Source organism: Hipposideros armiger, unplaced genomic scaffold, assembly GCF_001890085.2.
Source record: "Hipposideros armiger isolate ML-2016 unplaced genomic scaffold, ASM189008v1 scaffold_93, whole genome shotgun sequence".
NCBI classification, from domain to species: Eukaryota; Metazoa; Chordata; class Mammalia; order Chiroptera; family Hipposideridae; genus Hipposideros; species Hipposideros armiger.
The window spans coordinates 2,905,376-2,925,623 of record NW_017731443.1 but is presented as its reverse complement, the minus strand read 5'-3'; the positions used below and the strand labels follow the sequence as shown (position 1 = coordinate 2,925,623).

At 48.4% G+C, this 20,248-nt stretch overlaps 2 protein-coding genes across 2 annotated transcripts in view; both read left to right on the top strand.

Moving 5' to 3' along the window:
* The window catches only part of STIP1 (stress induced phosphoprotein 1), a 13,277-nt gene extending 3,692 nt beyond the window's left edge, over positions 1-9,585 (top strand). Inside the window, exons 2-14 of the mRNA XM_019645576.1 lie at positions 513-722; positions 2,061-2,202; positions 2,371-2,512; positions 3,166-3,334; positions 4,352-4,478; positions 4,572-4,674; positions 4,911-5,031; positions 5,633-5,729; positions 5,876-6,000; positions 8,004-8,040; positions 8,249-8,352; positions 8,561-8,733; positions 9,099-9,585. Of these exons, the coding sequence (XP_019501121.1) occupies positions 513-722; positions 2,061-2,202; positions 2,371-2,512; positions 3,166-3,334; positions 4,352-4,478; positions 4,572-4,674; positions 4,911-5,031; positions 5,633-5,729; positions 5,876-6,000; positions 8,004-8,040; positions 8,249-8,352; positions 8,561-8,733; positions 9,099-9,171 (1,623 nt within the window). The 3' untranslated portion in view covers positions 9,172-9,585. The remainder of the gene's footprint in view (positions 1-512; positions 723-2,060; positions 2,203-2,370; positions 2,513-3,165; positions 3,335-4,351; positions 4,479-4,571; positions 4,675-4,910; positions 5,032-5,632; positions 5,730-5,875; positions 6,001-8,003; positions 8,041-8,248; positions 8,353-8,560; positions 8,734-9,098) is intronic.
* Positions 9,586-11,144: 1,559 nt separating this feature from the next.
* The window catches only part of FERMT3 (FERM domain containing kindlin 3), a 21,377-nt gene continuing 12,273 nt past the window's right edge, over positions 11,145-20,248 (top strand). The window contains exons 1-6 of the mRNA XM_019645320.1: positions 11,145-11,334; positions 11,907-12,079; positions 15,023-15,256; positions 15,465-15,584; positions 15,681-15,849; positions 16,076-16,178. Coding sequence (XP_019500865.1) covers positions 11,920-12,079; positions 15,023-15,256; positions 15,465-15,584; positions 15,681-15,849; positions 16,076-16,178 — 786 coding nt within the window. The 5' untranslated portion in view covers positions 11,145-11,334; positions 11,907-11,919. The remainder of the gene's footprint in view (positions 11,335-11,906; positions 12,080-15,022; positions 15,257-15,464; positions 15,585-15,680; positions 15,850-16,075; positions 16,179-20,248) is intronic.

The following is a 20,248-nucleotide window of genomic DNA, read 5'->3' as shown; positions in this document are numbered from 1 at the left end:
AGTTCTTAACCATCGCGCCACTCGGCCCCCCGGAAGAGCATCTTGCTGCTCCTGAGGAGGCCATCCTAAAGCCTTTAGTGCACACTTGCTCTGCTTCCTTCCTGATGGCCTCTTCCTGTAGGGGGTGATCAGGCCTGTGCTCAATTTATTGTTTGGACTCTTTGGAAACTTATGAATTTATTTTGCTATGACAGGAACTCATGAGTGTGCTCTAGAGTGGTTTCATCAGCTCAATGTGGACATCTGGAGGAGTAGCTGGGGTTCTTACTAATCCACACGGGAGCCAGTGGAAAGGATAGTATCAGGCTTCTTCTGCCTGGTTATTTTGCTTTGTCCTTGCTGGTTCCCCAAGGTGTGGGAAATGTAAATGAATTAATCTATGATTTCTCTCTTCTGATCTGTAAAGTAACCTATTCGTTGATAACTGCAGCAAAGAGGAAGCATCACCTAAAAAGTTGGGACTGAATAAGTATATTGTGGAAATAAACTAGATTGGCTCCTTTTTTCCTTAGGTAAATGAGCTAAAAGAGAAGGGTAATAAGGCCCTGAGTGCTGGCAACATCGACGATGCGTTACAGTGCTACTCTGAAGCAATTAAGTTAGATCCCCGCAACCATGTCCTCTACAGCAATCGCTCAGCAGCCTATGCCAAGAAAGGAGACTACCAGAAGGCTTATGAGGATGGTTGCAAAACTGTTGACTTAAAGCCTGACTGGGGCAAGGTAAGTTGGGGTTCTTCAGACTTGCAAGAAAATGCCTTTTGGTGTGCAGTTCTTAAGATTGGGCCTCCTGACCTGGCTGGTTGCCTATTCCAATAGACCAGGAGTCGGTGAACAGCAGCTCGCGAGCCACATGTGGCTCTTTGGATACGTTCTGTTGCAAAAGTTTGCCGACCCCTGGAAGAGCCAATCCTGTCCCTCACCACAATTTAAAAATTATTCGAAAGCCATAAATATATTTTTACATAATCACCATTATGTGAATAATATCCTTTAAAATTTTATAAATGAAACTATGATAGTTTTATTTTCATTTTCAATTTTACTTAAGAGCCGCATGTACATACCCAAAGAGCTGCATGTGGCTCGCGAGCCACAGTTGGCTGACCCCTGGCAGCTCTTCCATCTCAAAGGTTTGCCTACCCCTGCAGTAGACTAGTAGTTTATTGTCCACCCAGTCCTCCTCGCTGTTTGAGTATATTCCTCAGAATATGCTATTATTCTGAGGAACCATCAGTTGTTAAGATGAATCTTGTTTTTTGAACTACTGAGAAAGAAAATGCTGCTCAGGAAACGGACAATACTTGATTATGAAATGAATTGGGATGGGGAGGGTATGCCTCTTTGATATTTAACTGGATTCTTAAAGTATCAATTTTGGCATTATATTCCTGCTCCTCTTCCTGTTTTTTTTTTTTTTGGCCTTCACATGAATGCCCATTGAGTTCATCTTCTGGATTGACCTCTAGGTACCCTTTATAGTCACACGTGGCCTAACAACAGGGCACGTTCTGAGAAATGAGTAGTTAGGTGATTTTGTCGTCGTCGTGCAAACATCATCACAGAGTGCGCTTACACAAACCTAGGCAGTACAGCCTGCTACACACCTAGGCTGTATGGGATAGTCTGCTCCTGGGCTGTTAACCTGTATAGCATGTTATTATACTAAGTACTGTAGGCAACTAACACAATGGTAAGTACTTGTGTATCTACACATAGAAAAAGATAACAGAACACTGTATAAAAGATAAAAAATAGTACCATCTGTATAGGGTACTTAACTATGAAGGGAACTTGCAGGACTGAAAGTTGCTCTGGGTGAGTGGATGTAAAGGCCTAGGACCTTACTGTAAACTACTAGAAACTTAGTAAGTACACTTAAGCTACACTAAATTTATTTAATAGTATAGCATTGTCCTACAATGGCACTAGGTGGTAGGAATTTTTCAACTTCATTATAATCTTAATGGGACCATTGTCGTATATGCAGTTTGTCGTTGACCAAAATGTTATGCGGGGCATGACTTCATTGTGTTTTGTGTCTTTCTTTGTTGCTATAAGGGCTATTCGCGAAAAGCAGCAGCTCTTGAGTTCTTAAACCGATTTGAAGAAGCCAAGCAAACCTATGAGGAGGGTCTAAAGCATGAAGCAAATAATCCTCAGCTTAAAGAAGGTTTACAGAATATGGAGGCCCGATTGGCAGGTGGGTACCATGTTCATTGTTGTTTTTCTTCTTTTTGTTAATTTTTTACATGGGGTTAATTTTGAGGCTTTTTTTCCCCCTTAGAAGGGTCAGTTTGTTAGGCTCTGGGGGCATAGTAACTTGAGTGAGCCTACTTCCTAGTGATGCACTTTACTTTCTTCGGAACAGAGAGAAAATTCATGAACCCTTTCAACATGCCCAATCTGTATCAGAAGTTGGAGAGTGATCCCAGGACAAGGACGCTGCTCAGTGATCCTGCCTACCGAGAACTGATAGAGCAACTACGAAATAAGCCGTCTGACCTGGGCACGTAAGTCTCAAGGCAGCAGTTTGTCTCTGGAAATGGACGTGAACATCGTGCTTTCTCCCTGGGATCCTACGGCAGGGCGTTTCCTCGGTCAGACTGCAAGGTTTCTGCCTTTGCTTTTCCTCCAAAGAGCAGTAGGAGTTTGTTGGTTTGTTTTTATTTCCAGAAAGTGTTTAGGAGAGTAATCTGGAATGTTCGTTCTAACCCTCACACGGCTCTTCACTGTACTCTGTTCTGATCTGGCACCAATCCTACTCTTTGCATACACACAGGCCCTGCTGTCTCGGTGGGTATATGAGAGTGGAAACTCAAGGTTAAAAAGAATATCAGGTGTAAGGAGGTCTTTAAATCTTGCACTGGTGTCTGTGTCTATCTGAATCCCTCTAGCTCCTGAGAGCAGATCACGTATACATATAACCCATTTTTCTGTGTATCTGGTGGCTACAAGAAATAAATCTGACCTCTGTTACCTCATTTTAGATGGATTTTTGAAGGGTTGAGTAGTCCCCAGTTATAACTCATGAGTAAGTGTAGAATTCAGTATTCTTTTGATGGGTGAGAAGCTTTTATATACGGTAGTCTGAGCTTTAGCAGTAAATGTGGGTTTAAGATCTGTTGTAGGAAAAATTATTGCTATTTTTCTTTTTTTATCCTAGGAAACTGCAAGATCCCAGGGTCATGACTACTCTCAGTGTGCTCCTCGGAGTCGATCTGGGCAGTATGGATGAGGAGGAGGAAGTTACAACACCTCCACCACCACCACCTCCCAAAAAGGAGACCAAGCCAGAGCCAATGGAAGAGGATCTTCCAGAGAATAAGAAGCAGGTCTTGATTTTTTTCTGTCCTTACTATCTCATACGTAGTAAAACAACCCAGTCAACTAGAAATAGGTATGTCAGGTAGGAAACTCTATAATCCTTGGATGGCTGTAATTTTGAGTGCTTAGTATGTGCTAAGCTTATTATTATTTGAAATGGTCAATATGTTAAGAGGTCCACTTCACAAGCCATATCCTAGGAATCCGTATCTCAGACACTTAGGGCAGTGGGAGCTACCTTTCCATCGTCCTACAGCCGCTGTGGTTCTGCCAGCAAGGATATTGTCCAGGGCAAGCCGGCAAAGTTGTGAGTGGTCCTTGTCCTGATCCAGGAGAATGTTGTCTATATCAGTCCTTAAGCCTCTGCTTCTGCGATCCACTTAGATGTGTGTAATTCAAAGTCATTTGTCCACTTAGCAACAGTGTCTTCCAGAGCAAAAGGCAAGTGCCTAAATGGTTTTATTTTCCTTCTTGTAAATGAGAACAGCAGATTGTGGCCAGATGTAGCACCTTTCAATGGGTAAGCGTTGGTTGGTTGGGGTGTCTTGAAACTGGAAAAAGGCCCTATGGTGTGGGCGGTAATGAGCTGTACTGAAGACTTGCACCACCAGTACAGCCCCTTCTCCTAATTCTCTCACCACCCCCTCTGCTGTTCCCTGACAACTGAGACCCTGCGACAGCCACACGACAGAAATGACTAGGTACAGCCTCACACAATAAAACCTAGTACAAAATTCTGTCCTCTTTGAAGTTGATTCAAGTTAAAGGGCTTTCCTTTCCCCTGAAGAAGCCCTCTATTTTCTGACAAAGACCCAGGAGAGTAGTTATAAAAGGGAGTTTCAGAGGAAGCAGAAATTAACTTTTCATTCTCTTAGCTGGTACTTCCCTAGAGATGTGAAGAATCTGCTTCAATGGAGTGTTAGTTGCCGGTGCTGTTCGGTGCCTGTGACAGATCACAGGCCCTTGCTCTCCTTGCCATCTGGGTTAGAATTGCTCAGCACTCACTTCTTTCAAACCTCATCTAGGCGCTGAAAGAAAAAGAGTTGGGGAATGATGCCTACAAGAAGAAAGACTTTGACACAGCCTTGAAGCACTATGACAGAGCCAAGGACCTGGACCCTACTAACATGACATACATGACCAATCAAGCAGGTGAGGCCCAGTACAAGGGGCAAGTGAGTTGTTAGGCGGTCCTGGGGGAGAGGCATGAGCTGACTCTTCCTTCTTAACCATTCTGCCTGGCAGCTGTGTACTTCGAAAAGGGCGACTACAGTAAATGCCGGGAGCTTTGTGAGAAGGCCATTGAAGTGGGGCGAGAAAACCGGGAAGACTATCGACAGATTGCCAAGTACGCTCAACCTTCTGGAGTACCTTGAGTGGTGTGGAGGGTTCAGTGTCCCAGACTTCAATTTCCCTGCATGGGGAGGAGGAAGGAGGCTGCAGGAGGCAAGACGGGTGTGGGAAGGATGCAGTGCCCAGGTGCTGATGGGGCCTTGTCTCTTATTGCAAATGCTTTTCTCTGCAGGGGCTGGCCTTATCTCTGCTCTGCCCTTAGCAAACTCTTATTCTTTTTGTCTTTGTCAGAGCTTACGCTCGAATTGGCAATTCCTACTTCAAAGAAGAAAAGTACAAGGATGCCATTCATTTCTACAACAAATCCCTGGCAGAGCACCGAACGCCAGATGTGCTCAAGAAATGCCAACAGGTAGGTAGGGAAAGAAGAAGGGATGTTTTATCACCTCGTAATTTATTATTTATTATAGTCATTATTTAATAATGAACCTTAAATTTTTTTAAGTAGTATCTTTGGTCATTTTATGTGATGCTGCCTCTGTCACTTGATGATACGTAGGGAATGACCCAGTTTGTTTTGTTGTTGTTTTGCCATCCTTTTTTATCAGCCAAGACTTCAACCTTAGATGTGTTAATATTGAGGGTTAATGTGCGAACAGTGTTAATGCTTCTTATTGTCACTTAAGGTCTTTATTTTATAACCAAAGTGTTGTGTATTTTGCCAATTGTCAAATTATGTAGGGGAGTGATTGTATTCACAAACATATTGGTCAGAAAATAACTTGGCGCTGTTGACAAATGCATCATTTTCTATAGGGCATATATTTGTACCAAGTGTATGTCAATACCATTCCGTTTCACAGTGTGCCTTGATAGCGAGGAATATAAAATTCTTAAAAATGAAATCTCGCTGGCAGTATTCTTTGAAAATTAAAATCCTAATCAGGCTTTTTAAGCCCAATGTTTATGTTTGGGAAAGTTGAAATGACTATTCCAAGACAATTTTTTCTTAGGCAGAGAAAATCCTGAAGGAACAAGAGCGGCTGGCCTACATAAACCCCGACCTGGCTTTGGAGGAGAAGAACAAGGGCAATGAATGTTTTCAGAAAGGTACCAACAGCCTGGACGGGGGCACTTTGGGATGAGCGTAGTGTAGGTGTGCTATCTGGGCTTTGGCTGACTGCAGAGTAAATACGCCCTGGTCAGAGAGGGCGGCTCTTTGCTTTTTAAAAACCAATCCTCTTTCCCTTATCCAGGGGACTATCCCCAGGCCATGAAGCATTATACTGAAGCCATCAAACGGAACCCAAGAGATGCCAAACTGTACAGCAACCGAGCTGCCTGCTACACCAAACTCCTGGAGTTTCAGCTGGCGCTCAAGGTGGGAGGATCTGGGAATGTGGAGCAGCCATTATTGTTACTTGTACCTAAGGAATGTGTGTTTTCTCTCTTCACGTTTCCATCAACGTCAATTTGATGTTCTTGCTTTGATTGTATGTTTAATGTGGTGGTGCATGTGTGAGGTTTGGAAAGTAGAGGACCTCTGTCTACCTGGTCCTGGCCCATGGAGTTGTTAGTGGTTGGGAGTATTTGGGAAAGTGGATTCTTTTCCAGAACCTTCCCCAATGACTCTGATTTTTTTTCTCCCTATTATTCTTCCTCACATTTTGTTTCGCCTTTTTAACATTTTAAATGTACAATTCAGTGGCATCAAGTATATTCACATTGTTGTATAGCCATCACCACTGTCCACCTCTAGAACTTGACCTTCCCAGTTTCTCCCTCGGATTCTGGCAATCAGTGTTCTACTTTCTGTCTATATGAATTTGATCACTCAAGGTGCCTCATATAACTGGAACCATACAATATTCTCTTGTGTCTGGCTTATTTCACTTAGTATAATGTCTTCAAGGTTCATGTTACAGAACATGTCAGCATTTCCTTTCTTTTTAAGTAAGTCTGAATACTATTTCATTAAATGTACATACCACCTTTTGTTTATCCATTGATACATTGGGTTTACACCTTTTAGCTATTATGAGTCTTGCTGCTGTGAGCACGAGTGTACAATATTGTATTCAAGTCCCTAGTTTCAATTCTTTCGGGTATTAGATTCAACCATGGAAGTGCTGGATCGTAGGGTAATTCTGTGTTTAAATTTTTTTTTTTAATTGCCATATTGTTTTTCACAGCAGCTTTACCGTTCTTCCTCACTTTTTGATGTTTAGCTTGGCTAAACAGGTCTGCGGTTCTCAGGCACATCAATTGTGGTTAAATATGATTATGTTCGGCACTGTGGAGTTATTCCCCATTGTTCTCTTGAGCATGAGCCGCTGTGTTCCTCTATTGGCTATTTTTTCAAACCGTTCTTTAGGAGACAAACCTGGACCATCTTGTGGGAAGGTGACAAAATGATCTATCTAGAGACACCAATACCTGAGTCCATGATGGTTTTGGTTTTGATGCCATTATCTTCTGGGTCTGGCCTAGAGACATCACTGCTACTGGTAGGACTGTACAGGGTCAAACAAGTTGGTTTGCAAAGCAGAGAGTAACATAATCAGTCACCTGTGAGGAGGAGCAGTACTTTCCCAGTCGTGCAAATGGGAGGAAAGAATGAATGGATTTGCTTCTGGTCTTAGAGAGTCTTGGTAGGATGAGTTGAAATTAGGCCGAGCTGTGCAAACTACACTGTTATATTTTCCACATAATTTTATATTTTGAAGATATTTCAAACAAAAATACACAGAATACCTGTGTATTCTCCACCTCTATTTAGCAATAAGTGTTGACACATTTTTGCTGAAGCATTTGTAAAAGGAAAGTGTATACACTTTGGCCCTTGACCTCTAAACTCTTGAGTATGCATCTCCTGAAATGACTCCCAATCCAGTTAAAATATTATTAGTACCTGATAATAGCAAAACTTAAGGCTGTAATGCCATCTGCTGTATGTCTATATTCAGATTTCTCCACTTGTCTAAAAATATGTTTTAAAGCTTTCAGTGTCTGAGGCCCATTTCATCATGCATTTTCATCTGGTTGTCATGTCCTCTAGTTTCTCAAGCTACACGTTTCCTCACCGTTTGGATCTTTTTCATAACGTTAACCTTTTGAAGAACCCAAGCCACTTGGATGGGATGGTCCCTAATCTGGATTTGTTGTTCCTCGTGGTGGTGTCTAACCTGCCCACCTGCCCTCCTTGTGATGCACCTGCTGTTAAATCACCCAGATACTGGGATTGACAGGAGCACGGGGGCAAAGATAGAATACTCTGTACTGGCTCTGGGTGAGGGGTCCAGTTGTTGTTACAGATGAGCAGTCTGCCCTGAAGTAGCTCATGGACAGGAGTGAGCCTAATTCTCTTTTGCCTCCTTTTCCTAGGACTGTGAGGAATGTATCCAGCTAGAGCCAACCTTCAGTAAGTGCCTCTTCACTGCCTCTCCCCGCCCCTTGACTCTGGCCAGAAGATAGACAGGAGAGGACAAGGTCTGTGTCCTTGCAGCCTGTAGCATGTAGCAGCTAGCATCAGCAGGCGTGAGGGTGTTGGTGTTCATGCAAAGGTGGAAGCAGCTACCGTGAGAGCTGTGTTTCAGATAAGGCCTCACCTTTGCCATTTCTGTCTGCAGTCAAGGGTTATACACGGAAAGCAGCTGCCCTAGAAGCGATGAAGGACTACACGAAAGCCATGGATGTCTATCAGAAGGCACTAGAGCTGGACTCCAACTGTAAGGTGGGGCTGCTTGTGGCCTTCAGGGAGCTCTTTGCCGCCTCCGCTTCTCCTTCGGGTCTTTTCAGTGTTCGTTCACTGGTCCTTCCCTGTCACCTGTTTCTCTGTGTCTGTCTCAGCCCTTCTCAATTATCTTTGTTATCTTGGACCTGCTGGAGCAATGAGGCAAGTTACGCTAATGCCCTTCCCTTTTGGCTTTGCTGGAGTGCAGGAGGCAGCAGATGGTTACCAACGCTGTATGATGGCCCAGTACAACCGACACGACAGCCCCGAAGATGTGAAGCGACGGGCCATGGCCGACCCTGAGGTGCAGCAGATCATGAGTGACCCAGCCATGCGACTCATCCTGGAACAGATGCAGAAGGACCCTCAAGCACTGAGCGAGTGAGTAGAGTTGGGGGAGATGGCCTTGAAGGAAAAAGTAATGAGAATGCACGAGGTTGGTGGGGATGTAGTCAGCCTGGGGGAGTATCCAATGTGGAGTATTGTTACTTAAAACTTAGAAGGTTGCCAGTTGGTGATGATCTAGAAGGGCTTTATTTATATGTTAGATAGCTTAAGTGGTCAGTTAGACACTTGGCTGGGAGAGTGGTCTCAGTGTGTCCATGGACCTGCACAGTGGAGCTGGTTCAGGTTGTGCCTGCATGGCAGGGCAGGCCTTTGCACTTCGGCCAGGACTTCTTAACCTTAAGGGGTTTGCTCTGAGAGGTTCAGTCTCATTTCAAATAACTTTGCCTCTTCTTCATTAGACACTTAAAGAATCCTGTAATAGCACAGAAGATCCAGAAGCTGATGGATGTGGGTCTGATCGCAATTCGGTGATGACTTGCTCATCAGCCCCCTTCCCTTGCCCTCGCGTGGAAAGAGGAGCTGGGACCGCGGCAAGCAGAAGGGAGAGGAGGAGGAAAAGCAAACAACTTAATCTCCATATATTTATACAGACCTGTGTGGAAGATACAGAGACTTGTACCTGCATTACTCTACAGCCGCTGCCTCTGGGCCCTCCCAGCACATGCATGGTCTCTTCGGCTGCCCTTGAGTTACATGTCTCCATCCCCTGTCCCCAGTTGCTGTCTCAGCTGCTCTCCTATAGTTGGTTCTTTTTTATTTGGGGCAGTGGGCATGTATGAGGAGGGGAGGGTGTTCTTCCCAGCCTCATGTCCCAGTTGTCTTCACATTATTAACTCCACATCCCTTTCTCCAATAAAACAAGCCAGATGGGCGTGGTTATAGTTGTGTGATGTCCTTGAGTCATTTTTTTTGCCAAAAGACCTTAAAGTGGCTGTCCTCCAGGGGTCACATCCTGGATTGGGACAGGTGTATATGTGAATCAACTAAGGACCAGGGCCTCTTTCTTTCAAGTGGGTGGGTCTGTGTGAGTTTGGCTTGGTTCCATGGCTTCGCCCAGGTGGTCACTAGGTGGTGCTGTCACTCAAAGAACAGCTGAAAGGGAACTGGAGGCTTTACCCAGAGTGGCGCCAGATTCAGACAAACATTCAGGTGACTCCCATACTGTCAGTTTTCACACTCCAATCACAAAACCAGAAACCAGCTGGACCCAGAGAACACTGGGTTCTACCCAAGAACCCAGACTATTTCCATTGCAAGAGATGCTTCAGCCTTCCTTTAGGGGCGATCACACCTGTCAGCTACTATATGTTTTATTTTTAAAGAACTCATGCCCTCAACTGGGCTTAAAGGAGTAGGTATTGATTACACCTTTCACAGTCACAGCAAACTATTTCTAAAACCCTCTTCTTGGGCTGGAATGGCTTCTAGGGCAGGAATAAAACTTCCTCTTTTGCTCCAAGAGTGTGTGTAGCTTTGTGGGCTAGGAGGCTGCTGAGGCCAGCAGCTGGCTGCACTTCCTGCTGCCTTGACTTTGCATAAACTGGCGCTCTCCCCCCCAATCCCCATAGGCCCCTCCCCCACCTGGGTGGCACAGTTCAGAAAGCCTGGCCACCACAGGGATTCTGGTACTACTGTCTCTTCAGGCTCCTGCCTCTTCAGGCTCGGTTTTCTCCAGCCCCAAACTGCTTTTCTGGAAAGGCTAAGTTCCTGCTGGGAGCCAGGAGCTGGCACAAGGCGCCTGGCTCTCCCAAAGCTTACATCCCAATGCAGGGATGGGTGGGGGAAAAGGGGGGCTACCAGAAACCCTCTGAGGTCACATTTGAGCAGGCACTTGACTGGAGTGAGCCTAGGGTACTGGGAATGGGATGGGGAGGCGGAGGAGGGAAGCACGTTGCAGGTGGGACAGTGGAGGTGGCAGGTTTGAAGTACCTGAAGGGGTGAGACAGGCAGGTTGTGAATGGTCGGGTCGTTTGATTCAGTTGTTTCCCAGGCAGCTTGAAGGTTGACAGCTTTGGAAACAGGCCCTTATTGGGGGCAGGAAAGAAGGAAGTTTTCTCCCAGGGCCTTCTGATTTCTACTTTGTGGTGATAAGAGACATCAGGTCTTGAGCTTGCCTGACCTGCCAAGTCCTAAGTAAACTGGATCCGAACCTTTCAACTCCATGGCCCTCCTTGGCAGCCCAGTGGTATTTCATGGCCCAAAGGCACCCACCTCATGACAGGTAGAAGATGGGAGATGGCTTCCTACCGAGCCCTGAACACCAAGTGGTGGCTTCTCTAATTTGAACCAAGCTACCCTCTAAGTGAGAGACCCTTTTTGTGGCTAGGTCCACCAGCCCTGCTCCTCGCTTCCTGTACTCAGTGGGAACCAAGGCGGGGCCACCCCGGAGCCCTCAGCAGCTGGCTGGCAGTGTGCTTCCTGCACCCAAAGTCACCAACCCGCCCTGGGGAGGGGCTGAGCCGCACTGCGCCCTGCGCCTGCTTAAGATAAGACGCAAGTGCTCCCCTCTGAAGGAAGCGCCAAAGAGAAAGCAGGGAGAAGGAAGCACCCAGTGGCCCGCAGGTGTTCAGGCTGAAGCCAGGAGTGGCTGACGCTCCAACCCCCCACCTGCAGCCCCAACTCCTTACAGGCAAGGTAAGCTGGGGCCCTTCTCTTCCTCACCCTCCTGCAGCCCCTCTGCCCATGCCCCAACCCATGCAACATCCTGGTCTTTCCAATGCCCCGGAGAGGCCTCAGCTGGTCTGGGATGTTTGGGTCTCAGCTTCAGCCAGAACTGGAATTTCATTTTCTGACCTGGGTTCACAATCATTTCCAGGGTGGGAAGCTGCCAGTGCGGGCTTGGGGTGAGCTATGGGCTGGAAAGCGGACAGAGGTGCTCAGCTCTGCCATCAAGCTGGGCGATCTTGAGTGAGCCCTTTATTCTTACTGGGCTTCAGTCTTCCCCTCTGTAAGATGGGAGTGGGTTGGACAACATGGTCTCTGAGGGTGCTTTCAGCTTAACCACACTTGATAGTGAGAAGGGCTGAGGTTTGCCTGGAACAGCTCAGCCCCCTGTGTCTTGGGATGCTTCTGTGGCATACTGGCCTACAGGCTTGCTCTGCTCTCTCACATGTCCAGGGCACCATGGGGCCTCTTTTACTTGAACATGGGCAGCCTAGAAGGCCCAGAACCCTGTTCACTTTACTTCCTCCTCACCCTCTCCGTAGAGCCGCCACAGCCATGGCGGGCATGAAGACGGCCACCGGGGACTACATCGACTCGTCCTGGGAGCTGCGGGTTTTCGTGGGAGAGGAGAATCCTGAAGCGGAGTCAGTCACCCTCCGGGTCACGGGGGAGTCACACATCGGTGGGGTGCTCCTAAAGATCGTGGAGGAGATCAGTGAGTGCCCCTCAGCCCTACTGCTGATCTCAACACCACGGGGTGCCTACAACTGGAGTCCCTTAGCACTTCCGGGCCGTCCCTGCTGCACAGCTCTCGATAACGGTGTCAGTGACTAAGGCACCAGCTTAATCATCTGGTTCCAAAAAAGACATTTCCCCAACTTCCCCTCCCTCCCCCTGTCTTTCCTCCTACTCCAGCTGCTTCTGCTAAGTCCCCAAGGAGCAGACCTGGCCACAGCCCTCCATTTACTCACTTCTGGGGGCCTTGCCTAGGCTGAGGAAGAGGCCACATTCCAGGGGTCTGAGGGGTGATCAGAGGGGGCTTCTGGGGAACTGGGAGCCTACTCCCATACCTCCTCCCCCAGGCGGAAGCCCTCAGCAGGCTGATGTCAGGCCCAGCCTGGGTGGGAAGGCCCTGCCCCCACAGGAAGTTACAGCAGAGGAGCCTGTGCTATCAGCCATTGAGAGCAGTAGGGCCAGTGACATGGGGGCTTCTCATAGCCTTTCCCTGCCGAGGGTGAGGGCTGCCCCTTCCTGGGAGGGCAGTAGGCACACCCCGATAGCCAGAGCCGGAAGGCAGGCCCATGATAGTCCCAGCCAGGAGCTTGGGTGGCCTGCAGGTGGGGGTGGGTGGGCTTCCTCAGACCTAGCCAACCCATCATGTGCCTCCTGGGAGGAAGGTCAGTGGCTTGTGGACCAGCCAGGGCCCCACGACAGCCTGGACAAAAGGCTGAGGTTGTGAGGGGAGCTTCCAGAAGGCAGGGCCCAAGGAAGCTGTGAAAGCAGAAGTGGGGAACAGAGGGTCCCTCAGGAGACTGGGCGTCACACCGAGACTCAGACAGGGCCTGGCTGAGCCAGGGCAGAGTGAGTGAAGACCTGGTTGGCCCCAGAGCATGGCACACAGCAATGCAAAAAGGCCTAAACGGAGTCAGACAGACTACTCCTCCACCTACTGCAGGGCTCTCCAGGACAAGTCCCTTCAGCTCCTGTCCCCTGCGATGGGGACATTGTCCTCCTCCCCTCTTACGCGCATTCCTTAGAGCATCAGATGTCTACTGGCGCTCAGCTGAGCTGGGCCCCATGTCAGCTGCTGGCCTCCTAGAGCACAGCCGGGCAGGTGAGACCAACTCTTCTGCTGCCGGCACAGGACTGAGTACTGGTGCAGCACAGGAGCCCGTGTGGGGGCCTGGAGCCAGAAGAGGGTCACACCTAGCCTGGGACCAGGACACTTACCACGAGAAGCCAGTTAATGAGTCTTGAGACGGGGCCACAGCAAGGAGAAGCGAAATATGAAGTTGGGGCAGGGGGCGCTCTGAAATGGAGCCTCTAGGCCAGGTGGGGGGATGGCTGGAGCGTGACAAGAAACAAGGCTAGGGAGGCCATCGTAAGGACTTTGGACTCTTCTGGAGGTGGAGGGCACCTAAGGGACACTGTCAGGCAAGGGCTTACATTACGCAGGTCCCCTGTGTGATGGTGGGCTGGAGACAGGGAACACGACCTCCTACGGTGGGTCAGCAGTGAGGAGGCACAGGAGGGTGGATTTTGGAGGTGGGATTGACATCAATTAAACGTGGTAGCTAAAAGTGAAAGGTATGACACCCTGACCTGATAGGAGAATCTTTGTCATCGGTCCCCAGCTATGGCACAAATTTGCCAGGGGCGTCCCTGTCCATATCAGACAGACCAAGGTTTAAATGAGCGCCTTGGCTGGGACTAGGAGTCATTGCATTTCTAGTTCCCGAGCTGGGCACATGGCTTGGTGAACAAGGTTTCTGGAAAGATTAAAGCCAGTGAACGTGCTCCTTGGCCAGTGGCTTGCAGGTTCAGGCTGGCTTGCCACAGGAAGATGAAACCATAGACTAGGTGAGACACCCCCCCGACCCCCACAAGGAGGAAGCCATGGCTGAGGAGGAAGAACAGGGTCCCAGACTGAACCGGGACAGGACAGGGGCAGGCCAGGAGGAGAGGGGCCAAGGAGGACAAAACGGGCAAAGGGTCAAGAGGAGAGGGGTGTGGGTGCCAGAAAGCCAGGAACAGAGTATGGGGGGTGGGGGTGGGGCTCAAACGCCCCCCAAGGGGGCTGACAAATCCAGGTGGAGGTTTTCTTCATTAAGCAGCACTGGTGACATTAGGGAGGGTGTCAGGAGATGGGGAATTGGACCCCTCGCAAGGAAAGGCTTTGCACACTCTGGAGGGCTGTGCTCAGTCTTGGTCTTCATGCTCACCTTGTACCAGTTCATGCTCCTAGAGGGAGGGGGAAAGTACACCATGTGTCACCCACCACTAGCTGCATGACAAGGAAAGGATTCACGTTTCTAACTGAATGTTCGCTTGCATGTTAACGTGCCTACATGAGTGTGTCACAAACACTGTGCACCTACCACGTAGCAGGCATCATTCAGTGTCCATGGGGCCAGAGTGATGACTAGTCACATCTCATGAATTAGAAAACTAAGGCACAGAGAGGTTAAGGGCTTGGCCAAGGTCACAAAACTAGGAACCACTAAATATTTACAGAGTGCCTGCTGCTGCCTGCTAGGCACAGCCCCAGGCCCTGCCATAGCCTCTGCACCCGAGCTCCCAGGAATGCCAAGGAAAGGCCAGAAATGGTGGGAGAAGGCAGAAGGGGCTGCATGGGGGAGCCCAACGGGCTGGAGTGCATAAGGTGGGGCACTAAGATGGGGGCATCCGGATTCTGTGTTAGGGGCTCCCTAGGAAGTGAGGTAGCACCTGAGCCCAGAAGAATGATCAGGGTTAGCCAGCAAAGAGACATTCTGCTATGACCTTGGTCCTCACGCCAGCCCAGCCTGGCCTTGCTTTTGGCTTGGGCAGGGGAGGAGAATTCACCACAGGCCTCTGAATCCTAGGCTTGTGCTCAGTGTTGGGGGCAGGGCCCTCAAAATCTGATATGCGCCCGCCCCCCTCTTCCACGGCCCCGCAGATCGCAAGCAGGACTGGTCAGACCACGCCATTTGGTGGGAACAGAAAAGACAATGGCTGTTGCAGACCCACTGGACGCTGGACAAGTACGGGATCTTGGCCGACGCCCGCCTCTTCTTCGGGCCCCAGCACCGGCTGGTCATCCTGAGGCTGCCTAATCGCCGCGCCGTGCGCCTCCAAGCCAGCTTCTCCCAGCCTCTCTTCCAGGCTGTGGCTGCCATCTGCCGCCTCCTCAGTGAGTCCCCAGATGAGCCCCACTCTGCCCTCCTGCAAGGGGCTTGGTCCCCTCCGTTTACAGGCCCAGCTATTGTCATGCTGTCCTTGCTACCCTGTCCCCCATCCTGCCTGCAGGGCGATGACCTGCCCCAAAGTGCCCGCCCATGGGTGGGGCAGGAGGGCACAGGGCAGGACCTGGCCCCCCACTGAGGCCCAGCTCCCCTCAGGTATCCGGCACCCTGAGGAGCTGTCTCTGCTCCGAGCTCCTGAGAAGAAGGAAAAGAAGAAGAAGGAGAAGGAGCCAGAGGAGGAGGTGTATGACTTGACCAAGGTCGTCCTGGCTGGGGGTGAGCACAGGCTTGGCCAGCCAGGGGCTGGACGCAGGGACCCATGAAGCTGGGGGCTGGGAGGCCAGGCCTGGTTGACCCTGACCTGCACTCCAGGCATGGCACCTGCGTTGTTCCGGGGGATGCCGGCCCACTTCTCAGACAGCGCCCAGACCGAGGCCTGCTACCACATGCTGAGCCGGCCACAGCCGCCACCGGACCCCCTCCTGCTCCAGCGCCTGCCTCGGCCCAGCTCCCTGTTGGACAAGACCCAGCTCCACAGCAGGTGCAGTGACTGCCGGGTTTGCACCCGGGGCCGCATCCCCTTGTGTATGGGCCCCCACTCCCAGGGCTCGTGCCCTCCCGTGTCCTGCTCACCCCAAATCTATGCCTCCTGTTTCCAGGCCTTCCCTATACGTGTGTGCTTGCCCCCAAGTCCCCTGCCCAGCCCTGCACCCCACCCTTGCCCTATACCTGGCTCAGCCCTGACCCCTGCCTGTGCTGTGGCCCAGGTGGCTGGACTCGTCGCGGTGCCTCATGCAGCAGGGCATCAAGGCCGGGGACACGCTCTGGCTGCGCTTCAAGTACTACAGCTTCTTCGACCTGGATCCCAAGGTGGGCCGGGTCAGGGCGAGGTGGGGGTCCGGGTCAATGGGACATGGGGACCTAGGGCCAGGGATCTGGCTCTGGGAATGTTAGAGACTTGTGGGGATCTGTCTCTCCGTCCATATCTGTGTATTAGCTCCACCAGCACAGTGCTGGGCTCAGGCCGATGCCAAGGGCATCAGGGAGATAATGACCACATTCAGTGTAGACAGTGGTGAGTGCCCCTGGGAAGCCTGCTCAGGTGGGCGATAATACCCAGCACCTGGGCTCTGGGAAGGCTTCTTGGAGGGGTTGGCACTGGGACCTGCAGGGAGCAGGGGTAGGTGAGGGGCTGGGCTTTATGGGCAGGTGCCAGTGTGCATCTCCTCCCAGCCTACCGTCCCCACTGGCAACCGACAAGCTCCATGCATCCCTCTGAAAGACCGCCAGAACCCCACATGCACTCCCCCTGCCCCCCTTTCTCTGCAAAACTTTAACTGCTGCCATTGTCTACAGAACACTTGGGGTCTAGTGTCCTTTCTCCCCGAATTCCAGCCTCCTTTTCCCCAGCCTTTCCTGCTCCCTGACTTGTCCCTCCTCAGCCAAATCCCTCCTGGTGTCTTCTGTCTCATCCCCATGAGGAAGCACACCTGCTCAGGTGCCCATGCCCTCCATGCTATCTGTCCCCTGCTCACTTCTTACTCAGCCATTTGTGACCCACACACACTCAGTGTCTCCAGCTGCCCTGCAGGCTCCTCGGGTCTCTTTCCTGTCTCCAGGCCACTGGGCATTGGCAAGCCCCAGGGCTCCAACCCAGCCCCCTCCTTTTCACCCTTTTTTGCTCTTTGTAGCTCCCAAGTTTATAATCTCCAGCCCAGACATCTCTCCCCTGAGCTCTAGACTCGTGTGTCCAACTGTCTCTGCTCAGGTATCTAATAAACACCTCAGGCTTCTGCCAGCAGCAGGACTCTGGGTTCCCAGGCTGCCCAGCGTCTCCTCCCCGCACTCATGGGTTCATCGCAAAGTCCCAGACTTATAGCATTCTGGGTCCGTCCCTTTCCCGCCCACCCCATCCCTCATTGTGTCCTGTTGATCCTCCCTTGAACTAATATCCCAAACCACCAACTCCTCTCTCTGTCCAGCCATCCATCTCTCTCATGCAGGTTACTGCAGCCCCTCATAATGGACCTTTCTCCTCTCTGGGACTCCCCCACCTCCACTCAGCACTGGAATGAATTTTTGCAAACGCACATTACGTCATGTCACTCCCGCTTAAAAGGCTTCTGTGGCTGCCTATGGCCCCAGCTGCGATTCTCTGAGGCCCAGCCTGATCTAATCCTGAACGCCTCTCTGCATCCCGCCCACTCCTTTCCACCCACACCTGCCTCCTTTCCACGTCCCCTTCCCCTCCTGGGGACTTTCTTGTTCCCTTCTCTTGCCTTTTCTGCCTTCTTTTGGATGGAGTAGTTTTCATGATTCCATTTTATCTCCTTTATATTAGCTTATTAGCTATGCTGCTTTTTTTTTTAAGTTGTTGTTTTGGGGGTTATAGCACACATATTCTGTTACCACCCAGTAATATTATAGCACTTCCCGTGTCTTCTAAGAACCTCACGATACTTCCATTTCCCCTCCTGTTATCACACATTTCACTTCTCCGTACGTGAAAGCCCACAATACAGTGTCATACAACTTGTTGCTGTTATTATTATTATTATGGCACATGGAGAAATAATTCCTATGTCATATAATTTGCCCATTTGAAGTGTACAACTCAGTGGTTTTTAGTATGTTCACAGAGTTGTGCAACCATCACCCCAATCAATTTTAGAATATTTCCATCACCCCCAAAAGAAATCTCAGACCCATTAGCAGTCACTCCCCATTTATCCTTGACTCCCTTCAGCCCCAGGCAACTACTAATCTCCTTTCTGTCTCTATAGCTTTGCCTATTCTGCACATTTCACATGAATGGAATCATACATTATGTGGCTTTTTGTGATTGGCTTTTTCACATAGTATTATGTTTTCAAGGTTCGTTCATGTTGTAGCGTGGCTCAATGCTTCCTTCCTTTTTATGGCTGAGTAATATTCCGTTGTCTAGACCTGCCATATTTCATTTATATCAGTTAATAGACATTTGGTTTTATTCCCCACTTGTTGACTAGTATGAATAATGCTGCTGTGAATATTCATGGGCATATATTTTCCTTTCTCTTGGGTCTATACCTAGGAGTAAAATTGTTGAGTTGTCATTGCTATTTCTGCTTTAACCAGTCAGTTATCTTCTATTAAACTTTTTGTTTTAAAATAACTATAGATCCACAGACAGTTGTAAGAATTAACACAGAGAGAGAANCCTATGTCATATAATTTGCCCATTTGAAGTGTACAACTCAGTGGTTTTTAGTATGTTCACAGAGTTGTGCAACCATCACCCCAATCAATTTTAGAATATTTCCATCACCCCCAAAAGAAATCTCAGACCCATTAGCAGTCACTCCCCATTTATCCTTGACTCCCTTCAGCCCCAGGCAACTACTAATCTCCTTTCTGTCTCTATAGCTTTGCCTATTCTGCACATTTCACATGAATGGAATCATACATTATGTGGCTTTTTGTGATTGGCTTTTTCACATAGTATTATGTTTTCAAGGTTCGTTCATGTTGTAGCGTGGCTCAATGCTTCCTTCCTTTTTATGGCTGAGTAATATTCCGTTGTCTAGACCTGCCATATTTCATTTATATCAGTTAATAGACATTTGGTTTTATTCCCCACTTGTTGACTAGTATGAATAATGCTGCTGTGAATATTCATGGGCATATATTTTCCTTTCTCTTGGGTCTATACCTAGGAGTAAAATTGTTGAGTTGTCATTGCTATTTCTGCTTTAACCAGTCAGTTATCTTCTATTAAACTTTTTGTTTTAAAATAACTATAGATCCACAGACAGTTGTAAGAATTAACACAGAGAGAGAAAAAAATAGCGAACAAACAAAAGAACACACAGAGGTCCTGGAGACCTGGATATCCTTTACCCGTTTTCCCCAACCAGGATCCCAACCCAGATGTTGACACTGACACAGTCAAGATACAGAACAGTTCCATCAGTCAAGTGTCCTGTTAAGACACTTAAAACATATGGGAAAAGTCTTCTATACACTCCCACACACCCACCATTTCCTGTGCTCTTTGTTCCTGTGTCTAGATCCAGATTTCCAGCTGATATCCTTCTCTGTCTGCCTGCAGGACTCCCTTTAACATTTCTGATGATGAATTCTTTTAGCTTTTGAGTATCTGTGAGTCATTCTTTTGCCTGTAATTCTGAAAGATATTTTTACTTGGCGTAGAGTTCTCTTTAGACAGGTTTTTTTTCTTTTTTCTTTCTTTTTTTTTTTTTTACAGTACCCTAACTTCACAGTCTTGTGGCTTGTACTGCTTCCAACTTTGGGTGTGCTGTCATTCTTCATTCACCTGTATGTAATGTGTCTTTTTTTCTGCCTGCGTTTATGATTTTCTTTTTATCACTGGTTTTAAACAATTTGATGATCCTGTGCCTCAGTTCACTTCAAATTTCTCATGCTTGGGGTTCACTGAGCTGTTTTCATTAAATTTGGAAGTTTTCTGGCTATTATTTTTTCAGATAATTTTTTTCGGCTGCTTTCCTTTTATGGCATTTCAATTCCATGAGTATTAGACTGCTAACTATCATCCCACAGCTCATTGATGCCATTTAGTTTGGGTTATTTATTTTTTTTAGTCTTATTTTTCTTTGTTTCATTTCAGATAGTTCTATATTTTTAAATTTACTAATCTTTTCTTCTGCCATGTCCAATCCCATGTCTAGAAGTTAAATTTTGACCTTTTTAATATTTTCCATATCTCTCCTTAACGTACACCTGCTTTTCTGTGCTTTCTTGAACCTACAGGATATATTTAAAATAACTTTCAATGTTTTTGTCTACTAATTCTATCATCCATGTCATTTCTGGATCTATTTCTATTGACTATTTATCTCCTCATTGTGACTTGTGTTTTTCTGCTTGTTTTCATGCCTGGTTATTTTTTATTTGATGCAAGATATTATGATTTGTATGCT